The sequence below is a fragment of the Hyperoodon ampullatus genome, assembly GCF_949752795.1.
Source record: "Hyperoodon ampullatus genome assembly, chromosome: X".
In the NCBI taxonomy this organism is placed as follows: Eukaryota; Metazoa; Chordata; class Mammalia; order Artiodactyla; family Ziphiidae; genus Hyperoodon; species Hyperoodon ampullatus.
The window spans coordinates 65694768-65716500 of record NC_136913.1 but is presented as its reverse complement, the minus strand read 5'-3'; the positions used below and the strand labels follow the sequence as shown (position 1 = coordinate 65716500).

At 36.6% G+C, this 21733-nt stretch overlaps 1 protein-coding gene across 1 annotated transcript in view; it reads right to left on the bottom strand.

Moving 5' to 3' along the window:
* The window catches only part of ATP7A (ATPase copper transporting alpha), a gene marked incomplete at its 3' end in the record, with an annotated part of 149862 nt that overhangs the window by 30497 nt on the left and 97632 nt on the right, over window positions 1–21733 (bottom strand). Inside the window, exons 3-6 of the mRNA XM_079726904.1 lie at window positions 18401–18890; window positions 17144–17869; window positions 11712–11918; window positions 3705–3868 (exon numbers count right to left, since the gene is read on the bottom strand). Of these exons, the coding sequence (XP_079583030.1) occupies window positions 3705–3868; window positions 11712–11918; window positions 17144–17869; window positions 18401–18890 (1587 nt within the window). The remainder of the gene's footprint in view (window positions 1–3704; window positions 3869–11711; window positions 11919–17143; window positions 17870–18400; window positions 18891–21733) is intronic.

Sequence of the window (21733 nt, the reverse complement as noted above, 5' to 3'; positions counted from 1 at the left end):
ACAAAGAAATGAATATAATAAACAGAAACCTACACATAGAGAACAAGCTAGTGGTTACCAATGAGGAAAGGGAAAGGGGTTGGGGCAAGATAGGGGTAGGGATTAAAAGGTACAAACTACTATGTACAAAATAAATAAGCTATGTGGATATATTGTACAGAACAGGATATACAGCCAATATTTTACAATAACTTTAAATGGAGTATAATCTGTAAGAATTTTGAATCACTATGCTGTACAGCTGAAACTAATATTGTAAATCATCTACACCTCAATTTAAAAAACTGATTAAAAAAGAAATCTGAAAATTAAACAAAAGCTTACAGCAATGCAGGAAGCATTTATTCAAGAAAATCAGATAAATTCCAATAAAACAGCAAGCTATATGGCATTACAGTTTGCCGTATTCCCATCCCCTCTCCTCCAGCTCTGGGGTAGCCATGAAGACCGACAGGCCACAATCATGGTGAAAAACAGCATCAGGGAAGCTACCAGAGAGGACAGAAAAGGACTGGAGTACCTTCAAAGCCTCATTCCCAGACAACTGTCATTATTTGGCCTGTCTGATGGTTCTCTGAAATATCCCACTTGCAAAGATGTCTGTTTGTCCTGATGATCTTAGTGAATACAAAAAGCCCTTTCCCCAGGAGAATTTGTCAGAAACAATTAGAGGAAATTATTTAACCTTGTGGCTGCCTGAGCCAATGGATAACAGTTGGGGCCAACAACAGACTAACAAAAAAGCCTAAAAGGGAAAGCCAGGAAGCAAGATGTCCATAAGCGCTCCAACATATTCCTAGGAATCTAGAAGGCCATGCACATGCATAGGGTTATGCACATGTCCAGGGCTGTGTGTATGTTCAGAAAAGAACTGAAAAGGCCCTAACTTCTCACCTCAGGCTGACCTTTAGGCTCCATAGAAGCAGGAGTCGAAGGGTAAGGCAAAACTGACAACTGCATGGCTGAGTGTTCAAGGCATGCCCCAACATTTACAAACAGCTCTTTAGCAAAGACTGGGAGACTTATTGGTTCCAGATATTTAAGGCAATCACTGTCTGATCATTAGCTGACAACTGAGCTAACCAAACAGAGATTTCAGTGGCCACACACAACAAAGAACACAGACTTTATAGAATTAGTTCAGAAGTCACTGAACAAACAATAACAATGACAAACAGCAACAAATAACAAACCCTGAGGAGAGGGGAAGAATCTTATTTCCAGAGTTACTACATTATATTTTCAACAAAAAACTGTCTGACATACAATGAAACAAGAAAGTATGGCCTATACACAGGAAAAAACTTTCTCTGATGAAGCCCAGACATTGGATTTACTAGGCAAAGATCTTGAATCAGCTATTTTAAATATATTCACTGAACTAAAGGAAATGATGTCTAAAGAATTAAAGGAAAGTATGAGACAATATCCCACCAAACAGAGAGTATCAGTAAAGACAGAGAGATTATTAGAAAGGCCCAATGGAAGTTTGGAGTTGAAAAGTACAATAACTGAAATGAAATCAGTGCCTATAGGGAAATTTATAAGTGCCAATATTTTAAAATAAGAAAGATCTCAAATAAATAACCTAACTTTCTACCTTAAGACACTAGAAAAAGTAAAACAAATGAAACCTAAAGCAAACAGATGGAAAGAAAGAACAAAGATTAGAGTGAAAATTAACAAAAGAGAGAATAGAGAAAATCAACAAAACCAAAAGTTGGTTACTTGAAAAGATTGACAAAATTGACAAACTTTTGGCTGGAGTGATGAAGGAAAAAAAAAAAAAGGAAGACTCAAATGGTTAATATCAAGAATGAGGACTGACTGCTAATAGGTATGGGGTTTCTTTTTTGGGGTGATGAAAATGTTTTGAAATTTGATAGTGGTGATTAGTTGTACAACTCTGAGAATATACTAAAAACCACTGAATTGTACACTTTAAAAGGGTGAGTTTTATGGTATGTAAATTATATTTCGCTAAAGCTATTAAATTTTAGAAGTCTTTAAAAAGTACAAACCAACCCATTCTTTTTAATAGCTGCTTAGTATCCCATGGTATGGATGTATGTATCAGTCTCCAATGACTGACATTTAGTTTGTTTCCTATCTTTTGCTATGTAAGAATACTATAGGGGCTTCCCTGGTGGCGCAGTGGTTGAGAGTCCGCCTGCCGATGCAGGGGACATGGGTTCGTGCCCCGGTCCGGTAAGATCCCACATGCCGCGGAGCGGCTAGGCCCGTGAGCCATGGCCACTGAGCCTGCGCGTCCGGAGCCTGTGCTCCGCAATGGGAGAGGCCACAGCAGTGAGAGGCCTGCGTACCGCAAAAAAAAAAACAAAAAAACAAAAAAAAAACTATAATGAACATCATTGCACACATATCATTTCAAACATATCCAAATATGTCTGCTGGATAATTTCCTACAAGTGGAGCTTCTGAGGCAAAGGCTATGTGCAATTTTACTTTCGATAGATATTGCCAAATTCTTCTGTTGAGTCCTTGTCTCAATTGACATGCCACCAGCAATATATGAGAGATCAAACACAGTGTTAACAAAATTGCTTTTTATCTTTACCAATCTCACAGGTGGAAAATGGCATTTCAGTGCAGTTTTAATTTGCTTTACTCTTATTAAAAGTGACATTGAACATTTTTTCATTTAAAGAGGTACTGTCTTGGCTTTTCTGTGAACTGTCAGTTCATACCCTTTACCATCTTTCTTTTGGGTTGATGGCTTTTATTGATTTATAACACTTCTTCATATATTAAGAAAATTAACCTTCATTTATGATATGAATTACAAATATTTTACTTGCCTTTTGACTTTGTTTATGGTGTTTTTCTCCCAAGAAGAAATTTTTATGTACCTGAAGTTATCAACCTTGTCTTTTATGGATTTTGTATGATATTTAGAAAGACTCTTCCTACTCTAATATTATTTTTTAAATGATAGATTGGATGTTATCACTGGGAAAAGCTAGGTAGAGGCTACAGGGAAATCCTCTGTACTGTTTTTGCAATTTCGTTTTGAGTTTAAAATTATTTCCACAATGGACTGATGGACTGATGTATGATAAAACAAATATAGTAAAATGTTAATTGTAGAATCTATTCAGTGTGTGTAAGAATGTTCAACTGTACAATTCTTTTGACTTTCCTGATGTCTGAAATTTTTAAAGTAGAATATTGAAAAAAGCTCCAAATATTTCTTCCAGTAATTTCATGTAGGAATCATACTATATTTTAAAAGTTGATTTTCATTTATTCATTCAAACCCAATTCTTGTTTATTGGTTCTTAATAGAGATGATTATCTTTTTTTTTTTTTTTTGCGGTACGCGGGCCTCTCACTGTTGTGGCCTCTCCCATTGCAGAGCACAGGCTCCGGACGTGCAGGTCCAGCGGCCATGGCTCACGGGCCCAGCCGCTCCACGGCATGTGGGATCCTCTCGGACTGGGGCACGAACCCGTGTCCCCTGCATCGGCAGGCGGACTCTCAACCACTGCGCCACCAGGGAAGCCCGAGATGATTATCTTTTACATTCTATGCTTGAAGGCCACCATTGTCATATCTTTCCAGTTTCCTTAATTTTCATTTTATGTTTTACTGTCCCCACATTTTAATTATCTTTCAAACTCTTTTCTGAATTCTTGCCAAGTTTTCCTGAAAATTCTATTAACCACACAAAACGTCTTACTTACAACAAGTTCCAAAACACCATCCCCTTCATCAGCATTTTCTATCACAGTGGCTCCAAATCCAAGCTCTCGGATTAACTCGGCTATCATCGGGGGTTGTATGACAGCAGGGTTATATCTTACTTCTGCCTTCCCAGCCATCAGAGCCACAAGTACAGAATATATTCCTAGGAATATTGATAAGAAAAATAATTCAGATAACATTTTTCATAAAAATAATAATCTTATAATAGCTTTTTTTCATTTAACTGTGAAAGGATTAAGTGAATCTGGAGAAATTTATTTCTTAACTTTTATACAGTCTTGAACCCAAATCAAATAAAACTATTTGAAAAGAAGGCCTCATTTTAAAAAAACTTTTTAGTATGGAAATTTTCAAATACATACACACAGACACACAAAAGAGAAAACAATATAATAAACTTGATGTACCCATCTCTCAGCTTCAATAATTATCAATAACACTGGGCTACTCTTGTTTCATATATATTCCTACCTACTCACTCCCTGCCCTTTACCCTGATTATTTTGCAGCAAATCCCAGATATCGTATCATATGTAAATATTTAAATACATATCACTAAAAGATAAGACTCTTTTCTTTAAAAAAGAACCATAATACCATTATCAAACCTAAAATAATTCCTCAATATCATCAAATATCCAGGCAATGTTCACATTTCCACAACTGTCTTACAACTGTTTAACACTGTTTGTTTGTTTGCTTGAATTGGGATCCAAATAATGCCCATGAATTGTAATCGATTGAGACCTTATCATGTAAATATAAAGTATTTTTAGAAACTCATAAGACAGAGTCCTAGAGAAAGGAACTCGTGTACTTAGGAAATGACTGCAGTTGTAGCAAAGAACCCAAGAATATACCAACATACACATTACAATATTGCCAAATAACAGGAATTTCTTTCTCAAGTTTTATTGTCTGACACACACTAATCTAAAATGCTCTTATTCCTAAGAAAAACAAGTGCCACACAACTTAACAAAAAAGTTCATTTTATGGCAGTCATGCTGTTCTCTGGTGTAAGCATTTTGTTAACAACCATCCCACTTCTCTAGGCCAGCTATTGCTGTCACTTCCAGGAAGAAAATTAATAACATGAAGCAGAAACGGCAGTTCTTTGTAGGAATCAGCAGCCCTTGGTGGCTACCTGACAGGGCATAGGGATCAACAGTCCATAGGTTAGCTCTGGGTTTTGACAAAAAGAAAAAATATCCAAATATTAATTTAATAATAGTTTTTAATAAGAAGACAAAGTATGTAATATAATCTAAGTTTTCTGTATAAAAGTGGTAAAAAATTAAAATAAAATACTATTCTTTTCTTTGGAAAAAAATAATGGTTACACACTGGGTACCAAATAATTCAGAAGATCAGATCACAGGAAAGTATCAGTAATAAGAGAAGGGTGTAGAGAAAGTAGGAAAAAAATCTTCTTGCTTCAGTTGAATGTAATCTACAGCCAAAGAGAAAGTGAAAATCTGGTTTTTCAAGTTTCAAAAATATGTTTCATACTTATATAAATTATGGACAATTTTTAAAATTCTTACTTCATAATATAATTAGAACTCTATCAATTCATTTTTAAAAATATAATGCAGATGAAACTGAGGGAAGACCAGTGCCACTTAATTAAAGAAACAAAAGTGAATGTAGTGACCCCAGCTAGGGCAATGGTATGCCTAACTGGGTTAGGATGAAGTAAATGGGGAGTAGAATGTAACTGGAAGTATCAGCTTAATGGATTAAAAAAGAAAAAAGATCTGTAACTGTAATTTGTAACAGGCATTGCTTGTCTCATGAGAAAGGTTATTTCTGAACTGCCCCAAGAGAGTTTGTTCTAAAATTAAACAGACCCCTTGAAAACGTCTATTTGCTTTCATTTGCTTGCAACTTCCCTCCTATTCTTTTTTAATCACTCAAAGTGTAAATTAGCCCTGACTGCATTCTAATTAGATATAATGGAGGCTGAAATGAAGGACGCAGAAATGACAGAATGCAAACAAGATAATATTGAACTGAAGATGGCTCTAGTGTATAACATACATTTTGTTACAATAATGTTCTGGCCTTTACATATAAGGTGATTCTACTGTCTATAGAATTCCATTATTACAGTATATACTTTGAGTTATTTCCCCAAGAGTGGGGATAAGCTTATAATAAACATATTTATTCAGCCCTTCTGACTAACAGCATGTATCATTAAGATATCCTGGGCGAGGCCTGCTTGAGTACCAAACCTATGCCTTCAGGCTCATTAAACATACTCACATATCTCTATGGTTAACAAATCTACTATGCATACTGCAAAGTCCATTAATGTGAGTGCAAAATTATAAGTTAAAACATCTGAGTGTAACGGATTAAAAAACTATATTATAGAATGGCTTGAAGATGGTGGACTAGAAGGACGTGCGCTCACTCCGTCTTGCAAAAGCACCAGAATCACAACTAACTGCTGAACAATCATCAACAGGAAGACACGGGAACTAACCAAAAATATACCCCACATCCAAAGACAAAGGAGAAGCCACAGTGAGATGGTAGGAGGGGCACAATCACAATAAAATCAAATCCCATAACTGCTGGGTGGGTGACTCACAAACTGGAGAACACTTATACCACAGAAGTCCACCCACTGGAGTGAAGGTTCTGAGCCCCACGTCAGGCTTCCCAACCTGGGGGTCTGGCAACGGGAGGAGGAATTCCTTGAGAATCAGACTTTGAAGGCTGGTGGGATTTGATTGCAGGACTTTGACAGGACTGGGGGAAACAGAGACTCCACCCTTGGAGGGCACACACAAAGTACTGGGCACATCAGGACCCAGGGGAAGGAGCAGTGACCCCATAGGAGACTAAACCAGACCTATCTGCTACTGCTGAAGGGTCGCCTGCAGAGGCGGGGGGTGGCTGTGTCTCACAGTGAGGACAAGGACACTGGCAGCAGAAGTTCTGGTAAGTGCTGCTTGGCGTGAGCCCTCGGAGAGTTCGCCATTGCTCCCACCAAAGAGCCGGGTAGGCTCGAGGGTTGGGTCGCCTCAGGCCAAACAACCCACAGGGAGGGAACCTAGCCCCACCCATCAGCAGACAAGGGAATTAAAGTTTTACTGAGCTCTGCCCACCAGAGCAACACCCAGCTCTACCCACCACCATTCCCTCCCATCAGGAAACTTGCTCAAGCCTCTTAGATAGCCTCATCCACCAGAGGGAAGACAACAGAAGCAAGATGAACTACAATCCTGCAGCCTGTGGAACAAAAACCACATTCACAGAAAGACAGACAAGATGAAAAGGCAGAGGACTATGTACCAGATGAAGGAACAAGATAAAACCCCAGAAAAACAACTAAATGAAGTGGACATAGGTAACCTTCCAGAAAAAGAATTCAGAATAATGACAGTGAACGTGATCCAGGATCTTGGAAAAAGAATGGAGGCACAGATTGAGAAGACGCAAGAAATGTTTAACAAACACCTAGAAGAATTAAAGAAAAAACACCTAGAAGAATTAACGAACAAACAAACAGAGATGAACAATACAATAACTGAAATGAAAATTACAGTAGAAGGAATCAACAGCAGAATAACTGAGGCAGAAGAACAGATAAGTCACCTGGAGGACAGAATGATGGAAATCATTGCCGTGGAACAGAATAAAGAAAAAAGAAAGAAAAGAAATGAAGACAGCCTAAGAGACCTCTGGGACAACATTAAGCACAACAATATTTGCATTATACGGGTCCCAGAAGGAGAAGAAAGAGAGAAAGGACCCAAGAAAATATTTGAAGGGATTATAGTCAAAAACATTCCTAACATGGGAAAGGAAATAGCCACCCAAGTCCAGGAAGTACAGAGAGTCCCATACAGGATAAACCCAAAGAGAAACACGCCAAGCCATAGTAATCAAACTATCAAAAATTAAAGACAAAGAAAAATTATTGAAAGCAGCAAAGGGAAAATGACAAATAACATACAAGGGAACTCCCATAAGGTTAACAGCTGATTTCGCAGCAGAAACTCTACAAGCCAGAAGGGAGTGGCATGATATACTTAAAGTGATGAAAGGGAAAAACCTACAACCATGATTACTCTACTCAGAAAGGATCTCATTCAGATTCCATGGAGAAATCAAAAGCTTTACAGATAAGCAAAAGCTAAGAGAATTCAGCACCACCAAACCAGTTCTACAACAAATGCTAAGGGAACTACTCTAAGTGGGAACCACAAGAGAAGAAAAGGACCTACAAAAACAAACCCAAAATGATTAAGAAAATGGTAATAGGAACATACTTATTGATAATTACCTTAAACGTGAATGGATTAAATGATCCAACCAAAAGACACAGGCTTGCTGAATGGATACAAAAACAAGACCCATATATATGCTGTCTACAAGAGACCCACATCAGACCTAGGGACACATATAGACTGAAAGTGAGGGGATGGAAAAAGATATTATTCCATGCAAATGGAAATCAAAAGAAAGCTGGAGTAGCAATACTCACATCAGATAAAATAGACTTTAAAGTAAAGAAATGTTACAAGAGACAAGGAAGGACACTACATAATAAGGGATCAATCCAAGAAGAAGATATAACTATTATAAATATATATTTACACAACATAGGAATACCTCAATACATAAGGCAACTGCTGACAGCCAAAAAAGAGAAAACTGACAGTAACATACTAATAGTGGGGGAATTTAACACCTCACTTACACCAATGGACAGATCATCAAAACAGAAAATTAATAAGGAAACAGAAACTTTAAATGACACAATAGACCAGACACATTTAATTGATGTTTACAGGACATTCCATCCAAAAACAGCAGATTACACTTTCTTCTCAAGTGCACATGGAATATTCTCCAGGATTGATTACATCTTGGGTCACAAATCAAGCCTCAGTAAATTTAAGAAAATTGAAATCATATCAAGCATCTTTTCTGACCACAACCACAGACAATGATACTACAAAAAAAGAAAATTACAGACCAGTATCACTCATGAATATACATGCAAAAATCCTCAATGAAATACTAGCAAACAGAATCTGACAACACATTAAAAGGATCACACACCATGATCAAGTGGGATTTATCTCAGGGATGCAAGGATTCTTCAACATATGCAAATCAATGAATGTGATACACCATATTAACAAATTGAAGAATAAAAACCATACGATCATCTCAACAGATGCAGAAAAAGTTTTTGACAAAATTCAACACCCATTTAGGATAAAAACTCTCCAGAAAGTGGGCACAGAGGGAACCTACCTCAACATAATAAAGGCCATATACAAGAAACCCACAGCAAACATCATTCTCAATGGTGACAAACTGAAACCATTTCCTCTAAGATCAGGAACAAGACAAGGATGACCACTCTCGCCACTATTATTCAACACAGTTTTGGAAGTCCTAGCCACAGCAATCAGAGAAGAAAAAGAAATAAAAGGAATATAATTTGGAAAAGAAGAAGTAAAACTGTCACTGTTTGCAAATGACATGATACTATATATAGAAAATCCTAAAGATGCCACCAGAAAACTACTAGAGCTAATCAATTAATTTGGTAAAGTTGCAGGATACAAAATTAATGCACAGAAATCTCTTGCATTCCTATACACTACCAACAAAAGTTCAGAAAGAGAAATTGAGGAAACACTCCCATTTACCATTGCAAGAAAAATAATAGAATACCTAGGAATAAACTTACCTAGGGAGACAAAAGACCTGTATGCAGAAAACTATAAGACAGTGACAAAAGAAATTAAAGATGATACAAACCGATGGAGAGATATACCATGTTCTTGGATTGGAAGAATCAATATTGTGAAAATGACTATACTACCCAAAGCAATCTACAGATTCAATGCAATCCCTATCAAATTACCAATGGCATTTTTTTACAGAACTAGAACAAAAAATCTTAAAATTTGTATGGAGACACAAAAGACCCCGTATAGCCAAAGTAGTCTTGAGGGAAAAAAAAACAGAGCTGGAGGAATCAGGCTCATTGACCTCAGACTATACTATAAAGGGACAGTAATCAAGACAATATGGTACTGGCACAAAAACAGAAGTATAGATTAATGGAACAGGATAGAAAGCCCAGAGATAAACCCACACACCTATGGTTAACTAATGTATGACAAAGGAGGCAAGGATATACAGTAGAGAAAAGACAGCCTCTTCCATAAGTGGTACTGGGAAAACTGGACAGCTACATGTAAAAGAATGAAATTAGAACACTCCCTAACACCATACACAAAAATAAACTCAAAAATGGATTAAAGACCTAAATGTAAGACCGGACACTATAAAACTCTTAGAGGAAAACATAGGAAGAACACTCTTTGACATAAATTGCATCAAGATCTTTTTTTGATCCACCTCTTAAGAGTAATGGAAATAAAAACAAAAATAAACAATTGGGACCGAATGAAAGTTAAAAGCTTTTGCAAATCAAAGGAAACTACAAATAAGACACAAAGATAACCCTCAGAATGGGAGAAAGTATTTGCAAACAAAGCAAGTGACAAAGGATTAATCTCCGAAATATACAGGCAGCTCATGCAGCTCAATATCAAGAAAAACAAACAACCCAATCCAAATCTGGGCAGAAGACCTAAATAGATGTTTCTCCAAAGAAGATATACAGATGGCCAACAAACACATGAAAGGATGTTCAACATCATTAATCATTAGAGAAATGCAAATCAAAACTACAATGAGGTAACACCTCACACCAGTCAGAATGGCCTTCATCAAAAAATCTACAAACAATAAATGCTGGAGAGGCTGTGGAGAAAAGGGAGAATGCACTGTTGGTGGGAATGTAAATTGATACAGCCACTATGGAGAACAGTATGGACGTTCCTTAAAAAACTAAAAATAGAATTACCATATGACCCAGCAATCCCACTACTGGGCATATATGCAGAGAAAACCATAATTCAAAAAGACACATACACCCCAATGTTTATTGTAGCACTATTTACAATAGCCAGGTCATGGAAGCAACCTAAATGCCCATCGACAGACAAATGGGTAAAGAAGATGTGGTACATATATACAAGGGAATATTACTCAGCCATAAAAAGGAATGAAATCGGGTCATTTGTAGAGACGTGGATGGATCTAGAGACTGTCATACAGACTGAAGTAAGTCAGAAAGAGAAAAACAAATATCACATATTAACGCATATATGTGGAACCTAGGAAAATGGTACAGATGAACCAGTTTGCAGGGCAGAAGTTGAGACACAGATGTAGAGAACAACGTATGGACACCAAGGGCGCAAAGTGGTGAGGGGGTGATGGTGTGATGAATTGAGAGATTGGGATTGACATATATACACTAATATGTATAAAATGGATAACTAATAAGCACCTGCTGTATAAAAAAATAAAATTAAATTTAAAAATTAAAAAAATATATATAGTAGCTATCCTAAGAATGTGTAACCTAAAATGACAACTTGTACACAATATTAAGTAACTTTTGAACACTTTTACTGCAAGCAAAGATCAGTGATCAAGTTGTTGGAAGAGAACAATTCTAAACAAACTTGGCTTTGGTCCAGTGCTTGGCCTGGGTATAGTAATATTGAAACTTATGGATTGTAGTTGTTAGTTTTAAGCATAGCTTTATCAGAAAATTCATGTTTCTTAACATCCATTGCAGCCAAGGTCCATAAAGAATAGTAATCTTATGTATTTCCTTCTGCTATTTGACTACAAACTTCATTGATATTAAAATGTGGCCATGAGGTAAACAAGACAGGAACTATATCTAAGGGAACAAAACACTAAGAAAAACTGGTTGTCAGGAAGCCAAGGTTGTCCTACAAATCACTGATAGTCTTTATGAGGCCTTGGCAAGAGTCATAAACATGGTTACAAAACACATAAGAGGACAAAAAGGACAGAGTCCTCAAACTAGTACATAAAATAACAGGCTTTAAGCGTCTTACCTTCTTCTCGTCTTAAATTCCGTTCAATGTTTGCTACACAGGAAGCACAAGTCATACCAGTGACCTGTATATAACACTTAGATGAAGTCTTTGCCTCCTCTTTGTCATGAATTGGTGTCATCATTTTGGTATGAAATTCATTAGTTGAGGTCAAAAGTGGCACTTCCGATGAGGACTGAGCTATTACTACCAGTGGCTCATTTGTATCTGGTGGACAGGAAAAGATTCTTTTCATTTGAGGTATTCTCCAGCTGCATCCTTGTCACTCATCACAATCCACACCTCCTGGCACTGTCAATCCACTCCTTTAAAACTGTCATGGACCTAGAGCCCAGTGCAATGTTATCTCTACACTTTCTAGGTAGTGACTTCCAAGTTCAACACTGCCCATCCCAATTCTCAGGAAAATCTGAACTAACTGAATAAACAAAACTTTACATCAATATCTTCAAGCCATTATCTCTACCCCCAACCCGAGTAGACAATGGTTTGTTAATAGATAGCTCTTATTTTTATCATGAATTTTTATCATTATGTTAACGATTTACATACTGGCAGTAAAGCAATTCGTGATATACTAAGTGGAACCAAAAGCAGTCGGCAGAACAGCATTGAAGTATAATGTCATTTAAAAATTGTTAGAGTGTATATATGAGAACCTGTAAAAGAAAGCCTAGGAGGGTACATACCAAACTATTAATGGTGGCTCCTTCTGGGGAATGGGGTTAAAGCAGGAACAGAATAACAGACAGATGAACAAATTTCCTATACAGACACTTCTGTATGTTTGAACTTTTAACACCAATATATCCTATTTTTAAAATTAAAATGCCTTTGTGGACAATGGAAGAAGAGGCAAGGAGTAAGTCAGCAGTAATATTCATTTTTCACAAAGGAGTGTTCAGAGACTCTTTCCGTAGAATGTTTATGGACTGTGAAACAGTGGAAAGCTTCTGTTATCCCAGAAGCTCCCCTGCAGTCTCAGAAAAGTTGCTATTCTGTTTTACTTTATCCACTGCAGTATTAATCACCTCCCAAGAAGGGAGAAAGTATTCCCTTTTGCACATCCATGTATCAATACATGCAAAAAAACTAGAGTTTCTACTCTCCTGCACAGATAAGGAGGAAAAGAAGTGATGTGGAAATTTCCACTAACCTAACTTGTTATTTCTTCCCCTTGGGCAAAAAAACTGGTTCAGGTCTGTTTGGCTAGCCCACAGAGGAAAGTTTGCATAGCAGAGTTGGTTTTTAGGGTGCTGAAGAAGGGCATCTTTTGAAGAAACTTTAACAAAAGCCTTACCATTTCCCTAATGAATAATGATCTAGACTTCTCAAATCAGTTATAATAATGGCTCTTAAATTTTAACACACATACCATCACCTGGGAGATCTTGTTAAAATGCAGGTTCTGATTCAGTACATTTAGGGTGGGGCCTGAGACTCTACTTTTCCAACAAGCTTCCAGGTGATGGCAGTACTGTCAGTCTGAGTAGAGCAAAGGACACTCTGAATAGCAAGGGACAAGATTCTCCCAATTCCGAAATTAGTCAGTCTCTGGTCTTAAGTGGATCAGTTCAGAAAACGATATTCATTCAGATTATGAGAGCATTATTTAGAACAAAGAGGACAAAATTTACCAAATAGTACCAAAAATTCAAAAAGGAGGCTCATTTGCCCAAAGGAAATAGCTTTGGCTTTGAAAAAAAACATTATTTTAATCTAGCCAGGATCTATTCATTCTCTCATAATTACTATCAAGACTTAATTTTGAACTTGGGCAATGAAAAAAAAAGTTTATACTACCAATTACTTTAAGTCTTGTTCCAGAGTAATTTAGTTCTTTCAGGTACCAGAAGTAACCTAAATACCATCTACAATTTTCACACTCTAGAAGTACAGTATTGAATTAAAATAAGTCATAGAGGTGATCCCCCCCCCTTTTTTTTCGGTTGGCTGCATTGGGTCTTTGTTGCTGTGTGTGGACTTTCTCTAGTTGGGGCGAGCGGGGGCTACTCTTCGTTGCTGTGCGTGGGCTTCTCATTGCAGTGGCTTCTCTTGTTGTGGTTGTGGCTCACGGGCTCTAGAGCGCAGGCTCAGTAGTTGTGGCCCACGGGCTTAGTTGCTCCACGGCATGTGGGATCTTCCTGGACCAGGGCTCGAACCCATGTCCCCTGCATTGGCAGGCGGATTCTTAACCACTGAACTACCAGGGAAGCCCCGAGGTGATTGCTTTTAGCTATATTGGCATGACTTCTCAACAAAGATTCATAAAATTGTGACCTTTACCCCAGTGAGTGTGGCAAGAAGAGCAAAACCTTCCATCTGCCACAGAGGCAGTACAGGTGTTAAAAAGCCACAGTGAATTAAATGGCTAGTTTCTTTAAATTAGCTTTTCTATAAGCTGTAGCCACACTACTTATGCTTAAATGAATTCAAAAGGAAGGCTGACTCTCCTGCACTTGAGGCAACAATCAGAAAAGATTCCAAAAATTTCAAGAAAGGGTTTCCAATCTGATCCTCAAAACTGGTGTGTTCAGTCTAAAGTAATATGAAGAATAAATACATAATCATAAAATGGCTTAAAAACAATTATAAACATCATGTCTGCAACTTACTCTCAAATGATTCAGAAAAAGGTATATACGTGTGTGGGTAATGTGTGTTTGAATATATGTCTCTGTCTGTCGACAGAGAAAGAGAATGATAAAACAAATGTGGCAAAATATTAACAACTGTGGAATCTGAGTAAAATTGGTAAACAGGAATTCTTTGTACTATTCTTGTAGCTTTTCTGTGAGTTTGAAATTAAAGATAAAAAAGTTACAAAAAAGGAAAAGGAATTTGAGTATTGGGTTTGCTTTAATTGGTTAGTGAAGACAACTTCATATACTATGCCTTTTTAAGAGAATGATGAGATTGATGGTCATGATAAAAAACACCTCCCATTTTTCTCACTACCTCCTTAACATTTATGGCCCACCCAGGACTGGTATAACATGAGGCGAAATGCACTGATCCCTGTACCTCTAGGAACGCATCAGAGTGGCAGACTGTGAAGCCTGGATCAGCACTAGCACTGGCATTCAGAAAATGGGTAGCCACAATTCTGGTGGCATCTTAAACTCTGATCTCTAGCAGAAACACACAATGCAGTCATTTGTTATCAACCATATATATATATACATATATATATATATTCTTTTTCAGATATATATCATCTTTTTCAGATTCTTTTCCATTATAGGGTATTACAAGATATTGAATATAGTTCCCTGTGCTATACAGGTCCTTGTTGTTTATCTATTTTATATACAGTAGTGTGTATCTGTTAATCCCAAATTCCTAATTTATCTCTCCCCCCCTTTCCCTTTTGGTAGCCATAAGTTTGCTTTCTATGTCTGTGAGTCTGTTTCTGTTTTGTAAATAAGTTCATTTGAATCATTTTTTTTAGATTCCACATATAAGTGATATCATATGATATTTGTCTTTGACTCACTTCACTTAGTATGATAATCTCTAGGTCCATCCATGTTGCTGCAAATGACATTATTTCATTTTTTATGGCTGAGTAGTATTCCAGTGTGTGCGCGTATTCGTGCATGTGTGTGTGTGTATCTTTTTTAAGGCACAAGAATCTTGGTCTTTTGAGATCTTCTTTATCAAAGTGAGACTTCTAAGTGAGAATATAAAATAGTACAGCCATTTTGGAAAACAGCTTGGCAGTTACTGAAAAAGTTAAACATATTCACCATATGACCTAGAAATTCCACTCCTAGTATATACCCAGGAGAAAGAAAAAAATATATTCGTGCAAAAACTTGTAACAAATGCTCATCACAACATTATTCATGATAGCCAAGGAGTGGAAACAACCCAAATCTCCATCAACTGATGAATGGAGACAAAATGAGGTATATGCATACAATGGTATACTATTCAGCAGTAAAAAGGAATGAAGTACTGATACATATCATAAACACGGATGAACATTTGTTATCTTGAAAACATTATGCTAAGTTAAAGACGTTAAATACAAAGGGATGAATATTCTGACTCCACTTATATGGTACTTAGAGTTGTCAAATTCATAAAGCCAGAAAACAGAACAGTAGATAAAAGGGGCTGGGCTAGGGTGAGGTGAAGGGGAAATGGGGAGTGACTGCTTTTCAGTATGGGGTTTCTTTGGGAGGCTGATAAAAATGTTCTAAAATTACATAATGGTAATGGCTGCAAATTTCTGTGAATATACTAATAACCACTGGATTGTGTACTTTAAAAGGGTGAATTTTATGGTATGTGAACTACATCTTGACTTTAAGAAGTGACAGTTCTATAATTTCTACCATTTGTCATGAACATGAAAATTAAGAATGTTTATATCTCTGGGTCCTTTTCCACTGACACTTATCTACCATAATAATTTGAGCATGTGACTAATTTTTTATGCTTCTCAGTTTTAGTGAGCTTGAAAAGAGAACACTGCTATTTGATATCTTTCATTCTGATCAGAAGAGCAAAGGTTAATGACATTGTCTAGAAATTAGTTATTCAACTTTTCCATTGTTATTTACAGCAAGAAATTTCACTTAGGGAATTTCCAGTTTAATTCAAGGCGAGGTTCAATTCTAGGTTAAAACAAGTTCACATGGGCAAATTCCATTGGATATACGTCTTTGGTTTTAGTTCAAGGTAAGTGCTGCCAGGAAACAGGAAGACTTTGGGCCAGTTCTAGAGTCAGGTTCATTTGAATGCCTAAATTCAAAACTACAGTTAAAATTCTATTATTTATTTCTACTTTTTTATTTTTAAAATAACATTTGCTTCTCCAATATTATATATACAAAAATGCATACAAACATACATACATCCCTGTCACACACACACAATAAAATTAAAATACATAAGAAAGCAAATTGAAAACAAAATATCACCTTTATCCTACCACTCACAAATAACTACACTCACAAATAACTACTGTTAAAATTTAGTTCATGTCCTACCAGGAATTTTATTCATTCATATACATAAATAACGTATACATGGTATAAATCCTTATACATGTGTTTATAAAATTTTGATCATACTGAACAGACAGCTTTTTTGCTTGCTTTTTTTTTCAGTTAACAAAATATCTCAGACACTTTCCTGTGGCATTAAGTATCTTCAATACCATAATTTTTTATGGCTTCTTAGCATTTCATCATATGGAGGTATCATGATTTATTTAATGTTTCTAGTTTTTAAATATTATAAATAATTAGGCAAACATCCTTATGCATCTTTGTATACACTGCTGACCACCTCCATATGTCTTATTTCCAAAAAGTGGAATAGCAGTGCCTATTACTCATTTCTCATTGATAAAAGCCAAAAGAACCAGCAAAGTGTTAATAAAAGAACATTAAAGGAATCAAAGAAAAAAATGATATTACCTGACAAGGAAGCATCAAATCCCATGTCTTCTACTGCTTCTCTCAAGGTTTCTGGAGAGGTTAGTAAAGGATCATATTCAACAGTCCCTTTGCCATTTGCAAGTGATACTCGTATGGATTTTACACCTGCCTTTTTTGATATGACACCCTCAATAGACTGCACACAAGAATTACAAGTCATGCCATCAATGTTTATCACGGTTTCTTGAGTCAGAGGCTGGCTAACTATGTTCAAAGGACTCTTCTGAAGAGATGAGCTGGAGGGAGAGTTTGAAGTACTCTCAATTTCATTTGTACTACTAACTCTATATTGCCCTGGTGATATGGCCTCTATTGCTTTTCTCAGAGTTTCTGGAGTGACTAAACTTGCATTGTACTTTACTGTGGCAGATCTATTCTCTAAAGAAACGACTACACTGCTTACATATTGGAGTGCAGATAAAGCACTTTCAATATTTGACACACATGATTTACAGTGCATGCCATCTATGATGAAAACGACTGTTGAATTATTGGTATATGATGGACTCCTTTGCTGTGATCCTTCTGAGGATTTGACTGGTGTGTTCTTTAGACGTTCTATATCAATAGCTCCCAATTTGAGGTACTTGGGCTGTTTTTTGATGAATGCTGGAAAGCCCACAGCTTCAATCTGCTTTTTTATTTCCTCTGCTGTGATAACATGAGGTTGATAAACAACAGTAGCTTCTTGATTGTCCAGGGAAACTAGTTAATAAAAAGGAAAATAATTATTTAGTTCAGTTATTCCTGGGCCACTTCAGAAAACATTCTGTAGACCAAATCAATGCCATACATAATTGTTTCTCTCATTGTTGTCATTATCCTTTCTTAAAATAATTCTGTTCTTTTCAGAAAATGTTAATGATATGGACTAGTAAGAGAGTAAAAGATGTGACCACTACATTTGTGGTCTCCAAGTTTCTGCATGCCTGAATAGAAACATATTAGAAGTCAAGAGGACCCTAGCCATGTTGTGTTAAGAACCCTGAACTTCATGAATCACCACCCTGGCTGCCTTTTATGCTAGTTCAAGATTCACATAACTTTTACTTATAACCATTAACTTTACTAACATTAATGCTGGGAATACACTGTACCTCAGACTTCAATGAAGCAGTAACATTCTAGTCCCAGAGATTAAAAACCCATGCTTAAGAAAAATGCAAAAGTTAAAAAGGCCAAAACAGAAAACTAAGCCTTGCAAAGCAATCAAACAAATAACATCAGGCATACTACCTTTAATTCGCTGAACACCTTGCAGTTTCCCAATTTTTCCTTCAATGGTGCTAGTACATGAATGGCAGGTCATCCCTTCCACCTTCATCTTCAGCATGACTTCGCCTGCTTGAGCCATACTGAAATCTTCGCAAATTCCTGACGTTTTCTCAAGAGTTCCTGTATCTAAACTGAGAGCCGGAACCAGCTCTACTATCTGACTGGCATTCACTATAGAAGGGATTATTATCACCACTGCAGTTCTCTGCTGAGGGGAAATTTTAATGTCTGTCACGCCCTTCGTCTTGAGCAATGTGCTTTGGATATGCTCCCATGGCGGAGCCAGTGAAGCAGTAACAGTCAGAAACACGGTCTCAGTTAAAACAGGGAGCGGCTTAGGATTGTGCAGAACAGCATCAAAGCCCATGTCATCAATGGCTTCCTGTAGGGTCTTTGGAGTCTGCAGTTTAGGGTCATAAATAATGGTTGCATTTTTTTCTTCCAGTGAAACCTTTCAGAAGGAAATTTCAGAAGTCAGTTTAATTAAATTACATGACATGGAACTTAAAAATATCAATGATTTCACCACCGTCAAGAATGAAACAAATAGATAGAAAAGACGAAAAGGCAGAGGGCTATTTACCAGATGAAGGAACAAGATAAAACCCCAGAAAAACAACTAAATGAAGTGGAGATACGCAACCTTCTAGAAAAAGAATTCAGAATAATGATAGTGAAGATGATCCAGGACCTCGAAAAAGAATGGAGGCAAAGGTTGAAAAGATGCAAGAAGTGTTTAACAAAGACCTAGGAGAATTAAAGAACAAACAAACAGAGATGAACAATACAATAACTGAAATGAAAAATACACTAGAAGGAATCAATAGCAGAATAACTGAGGCAGAAAAATGGATAAGTGACCTAGAAGACAGAAGGGTGGAATTCACTGCTGCAGAACAAAATAAAGAAAAAAGAATGAAAAGAAATGAAGACAGCCTAAGAGACCTCTGGGATGACATTAAGCGCAACAACATTTGCATTATATGGGTCCCAGAAGGAGAAGAAAGAGAGAAAGGACCCAAGAAAATATTTGAAGAGATTATAGTCAAAAACATTCCTAACATGGGAAAGGAAATAGCCACCCAAGTCCAGGAAGCACAGTGAGTCCCATACAGGACAAACCCAAAGAGAAACACGCCAAGCCACATAGTAATCAAACTAACAAAAATTAAAGATAAAGAAAAATTATTGAAAGCAACAAGGGAAAAACGACAAATAACATACAAGGGAATTCCCATAAGGTTAACAGCTCATTTCTCAGCAGAAACTCTACAAGCCAGAAGGGAGTGGCATGATATACTTAAAGTGATGAAAGGGAAAAACCTACAACCAAGATTACTCTACCCAGCAAGGATCTCATTCAGATTCGATAGAGAAATCAAAAGCTTTACAGATAAGCAAAAGCTAAGAGAATTCAGCACCACCAAACCAGCTCTACAACAAAGGCTAAAGGAACTTCTCGAAGTGGGAAACACAAGAGAAGAAAAGGACCTACAAAAACAAACCCAAAATGATTAAGAAAAAGGTAATAAGAACATACATATTGATAATTACCTTAAATGTGAATGAATTAAATGCTCCAACCAAAAGACACAGGCTTGAAGAATGGATACAAAAACAAGACCCATATATATGCTGTCTACAAGAGACCCACATCAGACCTAAGGACACATACAGACTGAAAGTGAGGGGATGGAAAAAGATATTCCATGCAAATGGAAATAAAAAGAAAGCTGGAGTAGCAGTACTCATATCAGATAAAATAGACTTTAAAATAGAGAATGTTACAAGAAACAAGGAAGGACACTACAAAATGATCAAGGGATCAATCCAAGAAGAAGATATAACAATTATAAATATATGTGCACCCAACATAGGAGCACCTCAATACATAAGGCAACTGCTAACAGCTATAAAAGAGGAAATCAACAGTGACACAATAATAGTGGGGACTTTAACACCTCACTTACACCAATGGACAGATCATCCAAACAGAAAATTAATAAGGAAACACAAGCTTTAAATGACACAGTAGACCAGATAGATTTAATTGATATTTATAGGACATTCCATCCAAAACCAGCAGATTACACTTTCTTCTCAGGTGCGCACGGAACATTCTCCAGGATTGATCACACCTTGGGTCACAAATCAAGCCTCAGTAAATTTAAGAAAATTGAAATCATATTAAGCATCTTTTCTGACCAGAACGCTATGAGATTAGAAATCAATTAAAGGGAAAAAAACGTAAAAAATACAAACACGTGGAGGTTAAACAATACATTACTAAATAACCAAGAGATCACTGAAGAAATGAAAGAGGAAATCAAAAAATACCTAGAGACAAATGACAATGAAAACACGACAATCCAAAACCTATGGGCTGCAGCAAAAGCAGTTCTAAGAGGGAAGTTTATAGCTCTACAAGCCTACCTCAAGAAACAAGAAAAATCTAAAATAACCAATCTAACCTTACACCTAAAGGAAGTAGAGAAAGAAGAACAAACAAAACCCAAAGTTAGCAGAAGGAACAAAATCATAAAGATCAGAGCAGAAATAAATGAAATAGAAAGAAAGAAAACAATAGCAAAGATCAATAAAACTCAAAGCTGGCTCTTTGAGAAGATAAACAAAATTGATAAACCATTAGCCAGACTCATCAAGAAAAAGAGGGAGAGGACTCAAATCAATAAAATTAGAAATGAAAAAGGAAAAGTTACAACAGACAGTGAAGAAATACAAAGCATCCTAAGAGACTACTACAAGCAACTCTATGGCAATAAAATGTACAACCTGGAAGAAATGGACAAATTCTTAGAAAGGTATAACCTTCCAAGACTGAACCAGGAAGAAAGAGAAAATATGAACAGGCCAATCACAAGTAACGAATTTGAAACTGTAATTAAAAATCTTTCCAACAAACAAAAGTGCAGGACCAGATAGCTACACGGGTGAATTCTATCAAACATTTAGAGAAGAGCTAACACCCATCCTTCTCAAACTCTTCCAAAAATGTGCAGAGGAAGGAACACTCCCAAACTCATTCTATGAGGCCACTATCACCCTATACCAAAACCAGACATAGATACTACAGAAAAAGAAAATTACAGACCAATATCACTGATGAATATAGATGCAAACATCCTCAACAAAATACTAGCAAACAGAATCCAACAACACATTAAAAGGATCATACACCATGATCAAGTGGGATTTATCTCAGGGATGCAAGGATTCTTCAATATACGCAAATCAATCAATGTGATACACCATATTAACAAACTGAAGAATAAA